Here is an 8,390-nt window from a genome sequence, read left to right as displayed (position 1 = left end):
AGAAGCTGTTACTGATGGGCAAGTAAACAAATCTAGGATTGCATATTTACAGAATAGTCCACACAAGAGTTCCAGCACTATGGACTATCTAGTAAATAAGCCCCTTATTTGTTTATGCAGTAGACAAGAACTACTCATCTACTAAAAAGGCTAATTTTGTACACACAGTTCATTGCGTCAGATTTCACACAGTCACATTTCTTTAAAACTATCATTAAAAAAACAACAAAAAAGGAAATTAAATATATGTACTAGATTAAAATTTCATTAAAGGATCCAGCAAGTCAGAGTCAGACGCAGTTTAAAAATAACCACGGTGTGTGGCTTTTTGGGAAATACTAATGCTATGGCATTCCAAGAATGTTGGGTTCTTCTAACCTTCAGACCCCAGTACAAGAGAACACCACTTCTTCTTTCAGTATCACCTTGAATAGAAATTACAAATTTGCATGCTTATCTGAATAGGAACCTCTGAATTGTTAGACGGCTAATGCCGTTTTATTTTCTTAATTTAGCTCTTTGTTCCATAGATTCAGCTGACTTTTGTTTTGAAAAGCTCTTTGTGAAATGCAACTTATATTTACACTTTGATTTTTTTTTACACCTGAGAGATTATCAAGCTGTCATCTTATTTCTGGGCAAGTATTTCATAAAGCCATACAATCATTGTGCTAGTGTTTTACTGCACGTTTACCAACTTTATATATATAAAATGTGCATCAGCAACTGCCCTCATTTTCAGTTAGGTTTCTACTGTGCTCTTCCCCTTTCCCTTAACACAAACTAATTTTTTTAATCCAAGTTTAAAATGATTGAAAGAAAAAAGGGGGGAATAAAAAAGCCTCTCCCCATCTCCCTCCCCCCAATAAAAAATAACCCAGAAACCACACAAATGAGTTGAAGCCTGGTGAAGAGGAATTTGACATGATAAACACAGATTGAAGGATTTCTTGGATTTGTAGAAGAAATTAAAGCCCATTCAGTGAGTGTCCAGGGGCATCCCAAAGGGAGCTACTCCGCTCAGCTGTGGCAAGAGACCAGAGGTACTACAGATAGATTGTGCACTTGTCTCATCAGGTAAGTGAGAGTAAGAAGGGGAGTATGTGCAAGGTTAAACAGCTATACCACCCAGGCCATTTTAGTAAGAATCACATTTAATGAGTTTCTTTCTTGCAATTTTAGATGCTCAAGTACAGCTGGTAGAAATTCAAAACAGCCGTAAAGAACCGTGACAGACAGATACAAATAGTACTGCAGCTTAAAAATGATAAAAAACACCTGAAAAAAAGTCACATAACCCTCCCAAAAAAATTTACACTTTGAACCTAAGCCAGTTTTTTGGAGATTCCCTTCTCCAGAGCTAGGAGCAAGGAGGAAGAAGAGGAGGAAGAAAGTGCAGATGACCTTTCCATCCACAAAGGTCTTGTGCCGATGTTTATTCACCATGTCTGTGGTGGTATGCAAGGGGAGATCACCAAATGCTGATGCTGCAACCACCAAAGAGATTCCTACGGAAATCCAGACTTCAGGCTAATACTGAACACTGAGTGGACCAACGAGCTGCATCAACAAAATTAAAACAAAAATAACAACAAAAAAAACCTCAAAAAAAGAAAAAAAACCTAAAAAGTGGGAGAACCCCAAATAGCACAGATCCACATTTGTGAGGGGATAGGAGGAAAGGGCAAGAAGGGAGGTCTATACAGTAAATAGTCAAATGATTTATGTTACAAATGACTGGCAGTTTTAAAGAGTCTCTTCCCAGCTCCATTGCTGCTCCAACCCAGAAGAGGAAACTGAAAAGGGAGGAAGAAAAAAGGTAGGACATCATCATGGAGCATGCAGGATCAGAAGCAGCGGAGTGGGTACGCTCAAATAAGCCCCCGCCTTTTTTTGTAGTCCTCCAGGTTCAGTGATCGCCGAGGGGCACCATCTTTTGCTGGTGGAGCCTTAGAAGTGATGGCCAGTGTCTTAGACTCTGTAGGAGGATAAAAGAAAAGTGAGGCTTGAAACATCAAAATGAATGTTTTTTTGGATGGCAATAACTAACTACAGAGAGGAAAAAACTGCAAGCCCTACCTGCCACAAACTAAAAATAAGCTTCTCTGTGATAACTTCACCTTGGAACCTATGTCTCAGCTTCTGTGCAAAACAATGCAGCATTTGCCACTTATTATGGGCAATGTTCAGTCACAAGTCTTTCAAGATAGGCATGTACAATTTTGTCTTTACACCTCTTAAACTTACTCATTGCCAAGTCTTCCATTTACAAAAGAAATTACTTTGTACAAAGCCTGTGCAACACCCATGTGAATATTAATTTCAGGTATTATTCAGGGACATTTCTGAAAGACAACTGTCACATGAATATATGGCAAGCACACAGGATAGATCTTACGAGGGGATGAACTAGTCTAGTTTTCTACACATCTCTACTCCAAGGATAACATGAACTAGACAGGGTATTATTTCTTGCCATCTAAAACAATGATGCTGAAAATGCTGCCCCAAAACCTTTACCTACTCTGAGCAAATCTAGCCATATTTCAAATCCACGCACTGGCTCTCTACTCGCACAACATTTAAACATCTTGCCCTGCCTTTTAGGCTCCTACATACCTAGCCTTGGCTTGCCTCTGGCTCTTATCTTTAGGTTTCCTCTTTCACCCATTATTTTCACTAACCTTTTTGCGTATGTCCTACTCTTCCCCTTCTGACTTCTTCTGCACTGTCCCTATGCCTGGAATCCCCCTTTTACACCAGATCTAGTCTCCCAGAACTTTGTTTTCTCCATTTTCCTCCTGAAGTTATTTCTTAGGAATGTAGTAAGTGCTGTACTGGATCAGACAAACAGTAATCATTCAAAAGACCCATTTAGCTCTAGTCCTCCTTCCAACGGCGATGCAAAATTATCCTCACTAGTGGATCACACTGTTACATTACATTCCAAAACAGTTCAGCACTGACACTTGAACACAAAAAAAGGATGGGAAAGACTGAAAATTAAACTGCTGGCAGACTAGTTCAATTAAAATCTTATCCTCTTACCTGTTAGACTAATGCCCTGTTGAACCTAAAGTCTACTTCATGATGCATATTACTAGTAAAGGCACAAATATATCTCTACAAGATAGCATCTTCTGTACATCAGTATAGTACAAAGCATTTGAATTGTGCTCCCATGTCTGCTTCTGAACCAGGCAGTAGCAATTCTCAACCAGATGTGTAATCCCAATTCATGCATTTCTCAGGCAAGGGAGGGGAGGGGAAGGAAGGATACTCTTCCCCATATAATAAAAACCTACCTGAACTGGGAACCTGGAGATCAATTTTCACATCAAAGTCATGCACTTTGAACAGATCCTCTGAGAGATCACTGGCTGATTTAGAGTTCATGTCTTTGTCCTTTCCCTGACCCTGAAATGTAAACAGATTAATAACTAGCCCAAACCAAAGAAGGCAGTCAGTGTCTCAAATGAAATAGTTTTAATAATCATTGCTAATTTCAGGTAGGCTTCGCTCTACTCCCATGACTGACGGCTTCCATTCCCTGAGAAAGGTCAAGTTCTTCTCCTTTAGTAGTAGTCCTCAACAGGACAAACATTTCTAGAAGTAAAGTAGGACTATACATATGTATGTACATGCATACACACACATGCACACAGAATTACAGGATTCTCAGTGAGGAGAGACAAGGCAGAGGTGAAAAAAGTGAGACTAGCAGAAAGGGATACTTGCCTTGCTTATGTCCTTTGGAGCATCTGGTAATACACCAGATCCATATTTTGCATTTAGTCGGGCAAGGATGGCAGCTTGGACAGCAGGATCCCTGGACTGTGAGCAAGAAAAGAAAGTGAGATACTGCATTTCCATACAAGACCTGCCCTTGAACCTTACCATCCAAAGTGCTTAGATTCACGAGGGGTTTAGAGATCAGCTGCCTTGCTTTCCATATATATTACAAATGATTAAGTTTCATAAAGTTGCCTCCTGAACTGGGCCTAAACTCAGACTCTGCTAGAAGTCTCATAGAAAGGTATCCAGTTTTGTTTTACAAATCAAGAGATGGAAATCAAAGCCTGTCACCTGGTAGTTTGTTCCAATGGCTGAACCATTTTCATCAGTTAAAAAACAGTTTAATTTGAATTTGCTTGGCTTCTGCTTCCAGCCACTAGTTCTGACTATGCTACTTTCTGCTAGATTAAACAGTTCTTCAGTATGTTTCTCTCTGGGAAGGTACTTTTACTCAGCATCAATGTCCTCACCTGAGCCTCTCTTTCATAAAGAGCTTACCTTGTTCTTCGAATGCAATACGTTTTTTTCATCCCTTCTATTATTCGTGGCTCTTTTCTGCACCTTCTCCAATTTGCCAACATGTTTTTTAAAGATATTGACCTAACACTGTACACAGTATTCAAGGACCGGTTTTACCAATACTGCATACAAAGGTTTAAAAAATGATAAACACTTATTCCTAACCTCACTACTTCTTCCTTAACGCCTATTCCTAACCATATTCTTCCTTGAATGACATTAGCCCTTTTTGCCAAAGCACTGCAGTGGAAATTCATGTTGAGTTGCCCACAAACAATGGATCCTCTTCAGCTTCACTCCTTCCAAAGACAGAGTCCTTGGGATGCATTAGGAAACACACAATCCACTAACCATATTTAGGTCTAAAACTTACGGTGTTCCATAACAGAACTTACAACTAAAACAGCTAGTCTTCCTGAAGTCAAGTAATTTGCTAATTAATTTCAAAGAACCATCTCTCCTCTTTACACACACACACACACACACACACACATGCAGATCACTAATCTTCTTGGCAAAATCTAATTAATAATGAACTATACCATTTCTTCCTTCTGTTCAGTTACAATAGATCTTAACAGAGGCCTTATACACTCAGGCCAAGAATGACCTGATCTATTATTATGGTACCTGGACAACTCTGCTCCCAGTATGCTTTCATGGCTATGCCATTAAGAAAAGGATAAAAAACACTGACTGTGCACTAGCCCATATTTCCCCCTGGCTGCCCTGGACTGACCTCAAGGTTATACTCACATTCGAGACTATCGTAGGTTTGCACTGTCGCCTAGTAAAGGGGTCCATTTGCTGGTTTTTCATACTGTGACTTTCGGCCTATAGAAGAAACAAATATAGGTGTTGTAGAGTTAGCTCCCATATCCCTTACACACAATTTAGCCATAACACAACATCAAGGTGAGAAGACAGCATTAGAGATCACAAAAGTCTTGCACTCAAGACTGTCAGTCTTGTATCCAATGAAGTACAGTATGAATAGAACATTTACATTCCACTCAAGGAACATGAGGCTTAAGTGAGCATTATCCAAGGGAAGTTAATCATTTTAATGAACACACAGAGAGAATACATTTACTTATTATTTTATCCTCTCATGTCTGTTCTCTGGCTCCTGTCCTAGGCAACACAAATAATAAAATTATGCCAGTATTACCAACTCCAGAGAAACCTACTGGGAATAGAGCTGATCAGTGGATGGTTAAATGCCTTCTTTAAAGTGATACCACTTTTCTATGCTTTGTTTTCTAAACAGACAAAGGAATAAATTAAACAAATGGAAAAGTTTCCTCATATAATTAATATCCCTCCCCATTCCCCCAAAGTACTGTTTCAGCATTATTTACCACAAGAGCCTTCTCGGACTCCACAATGTTCCACTCTCTATTCCTCTGGTTGATGTAACTAAAAGAAAGATTTGGGGGGAAAAAAAGCCCAAGTATAGTAACACAGTTATTTAACAGTAAAAAAAATGCAAGACGACGATAAATAGTATTTTCTCAGCATCAGTGTGATAATTTGCTCTAATCAGCACTAGCTTTTGGCAGACACCCCTTTACTTAAGACGCTTTGAAAAATGTGTCCATGTCTGACAAGTGGAAACTGCAAATAGCATATATGACCAAGCAGAGAGAAACGGCAAGGACGTGGGTAGTGCACATAGCAACCCAGGTATATGTGGTTTGATCAAAAAGTTCTAAGACTTGATGTTCGGGGTATTGTTCATCAGGAATTTGTACCAAGTGGTCAAACAATCAATCGGGCCTTTTATAAAGAGGTTTTGATTCGCTTGAGGGATAAAGTTAGAAGAAACCGCCGCAAGCTGCGTGAAAATGGTTGATGGTTTCTCCACCATGACAACGCTCCTTCACACACTGCTGTCTCCATTCAAGAATTTTTGGCTGGAAAAAAAACAAAACAAAACCTAACAACAACAAACATTCCTGTGATACCACGCCCTCCGTATTCACCTGACCTTGCCCCATGTGACTTTTTTCTGTCCCCAAAAATCAAAATGAAGCTGAAAGGACTGAGATTTGATGACATTCCAACCATCCATAAGAATGTGAAAGCAGAACTCAAAAAACTCAGAGTTGAAGACTTCCAGCATTGCTTCCGAAAATGGCAGGAACATTGGGACAAGTGCGTATCATCTGGGGGAGATTACTTTGAAGGGGACAGCTCATAAAAATGTTGTTTGTACACTATTCTTTAAAATAAAGGCTAAGTCTTAGAACTTTTTGATCACCCCTCGTATATACAAGAAGGAAGGATCAGAACTTGCAAGTTACCTGAGGAAGGGTACTATACCTGAAAGCCTGTTTAAATCTAAAGTCTCAAACATGCCATTGGTTAACCTTCAAAAATGATGATTATATCAAAAGATAATCACACTCAAAACTCTTGCTTCCAAGTCACTAAGAATTATTCCATTGTTTCCCCCTTCTGCTGCTTTTCTATTAAGACAATTTCCTTTCTGAAATGACATATATGGACCCACCTGATTGCAGAAATATTTTTTGTTCGCTGGCGGTCCAGGGCTTCTGCTCTCTCTTCTAGTTCGTTAAGCTGATCTTGAATCTGTTTTGCCTTATCTTGGTCCCCCAAGTCCTCAGCCATGGCCTTCAACCAAACAGCAATTTGTTAGACAATTTACCTCCATCAAGCTAGTCACAGAAATTATAGATAAACCTTTAAGTCATCTAGCCAGTTCTACCATATTTACTCCAATCCAAGATGAGGTCCCATCCCCGCAATGAACATGAGGAGAAAAAGGCCTCATCTTAGATTTGAGTATCAGCCCAGGGCAGGTGGCAGCTCAGCTCTGGCTTCGATCCTGGGCTTGGGGCCAAAGCTGACGCTGAGCCACTGCCTGTCCCAGGCTGGGGTAGCTTATGTGGTAAAGGAGTGGGCTTGCAGCAAGGGGAGCATGGAAGAGACCCACAATAGCATGTGGGGATGTGTATAAAATTATAACACAATTTATTAATTTTACATGTACATCTTAAATTCAGAGTCATCTTGGATTCAGGTAAATACAGTACTTCAAGTGCATACACTTTTACTGCTAAGGACAGGACAAAAAGGAGCTCATTTTTCATTAGTCCAGAAGAGGTATCTACAACTCTGATTAAAACTCATTCTTGCCAGTAGTACAGGAAAAGGACTGAAAACTACTGCTGTTCTGAACATCAACTCAACAAGGGATTGAGTTTAAATCCATCTGTTGCATGCAACTAACCTATTCTGCCACCTCATGGTGATACACAGCAATGACATCCTTTCAGAAAGAGAAAAAAAACCCAAGAGCCTGCTGGATGTCCTTTGTGCACAACTGAGTTTTATTAAATAGGCAAACTATAAAAATTTTGCACCCCCTGGGACTGGCTTGAACAAAGTAAATAGGCTTGAACTCCTCACATTCATGTGTTTGAGACAAACTTAGTGAGAAAACTAAGCAGGTGTTTCCATAGCATAGAAAGCTTGTTAGCATTTTTTTTAAATCTCCAAAATAAAAAGACTAATCAAAACAGCCAATACATTCCTAAGCCTTCTATATTCAAATCTGAACAGGAGGCCACAAAGGGAGGGGGAGAAGCATGATCATGTCACTAGTCTAGAAGACAGGAGATGCCCACTGCCTCTTCACAAGATGGAATACTAACTTGCGGTTTTCATAACAGCACACAACAGCAATAAAGAAGAAAAAGTGAGCTTCTACAGCCAAACTGTAAGCTCCTCACCCAGAGGACAAGGGTCCATTGGCAAGGAGTCAGGGGAGGGGCACTTTGAAGTGCTTTGGGTTAGAGTGAAAGGCTGTCGAGGCAAAAGAGACTTAATGGTGGGAGTCTACTACAGACCTCCCAACCAGGGTGAGGAGCTTGACCAGGATTTCTTGGGTCAGCTCACAGAGGTAGTGAAGGCTAAGGATGTGGTAATCATGGGGGACCTGAACTTCCCAGACATCTGCTGGGAAGAGCAGTCAGCCAGGTCTGAACGCTCGCGTAGGTTTTTAGACAGTGTGCAGGACCTCCATCTAACCCAGGAGGTACACAGCCCCA

At 40.3% G+C, this 8,390-nt stretch overlaps 1 protein-coding gene across 1 annotated transcript in view; it reads right to left on the bottom strand.

Moving 5' to 3' along the window:
- Positions 1-591: 591 nt before the first annotated feature.
- RTF1 (RTF1 homolog, Paf1/RNA polymerase II complex component) overlaps positions 592-8,390 on the bottom strand; it is a 50,166-nt gene continuing 42,367 nt past the window's right edge. The window contains exons 14-19 of the mRNA XM_019519932.1: positions 6,830-6,951; positions 5,676-5,733; positions 5,071-5,148; positions 3,739-3,834; positions 3,306-3,417; positions 592-1,978 (exon numbers count right to left, since the gene is read on the bottom strand). Coding sequence (XP_019375477.1) covers positions 1,872-1,978; positions 3,306-3,417; positions 3,739-3,834; positions 5,071-5,148; positions 5,676-5,733; positions 6,830-6,951 — 573 coding nt within the window. The 3' untranslated portion in view covers positions 592-1,871. The remainder of the gene's footprint in view (positions 1,979-3,305; positions 3,418-3,738; positions 3,835-5,070; positions 5,149-5,675; positions 5,734-6,829; positions 6,952-8,390) is intronic.

This window comes from Gavialis gangeticus, unplaced genomic scaffold (assembly GCF_001723915.1).
Source record: "Gavialis gangeticus isolate Ggan-Ray unplaced genomic scaffold, GavGan_comp1, whole genome shotgun sequence".
Taxonomy (NCBI): domain Eukaryota; kingdom Metazoa; phylum Chordata; order Crocodylia; family Gavialidae; genus Gavialis; species Gavialis gangeticus.
Note: the sequence above shows the minus strand (reverse complement) of the source record. Positions and strands in the feature narration are given on the sequence as shown.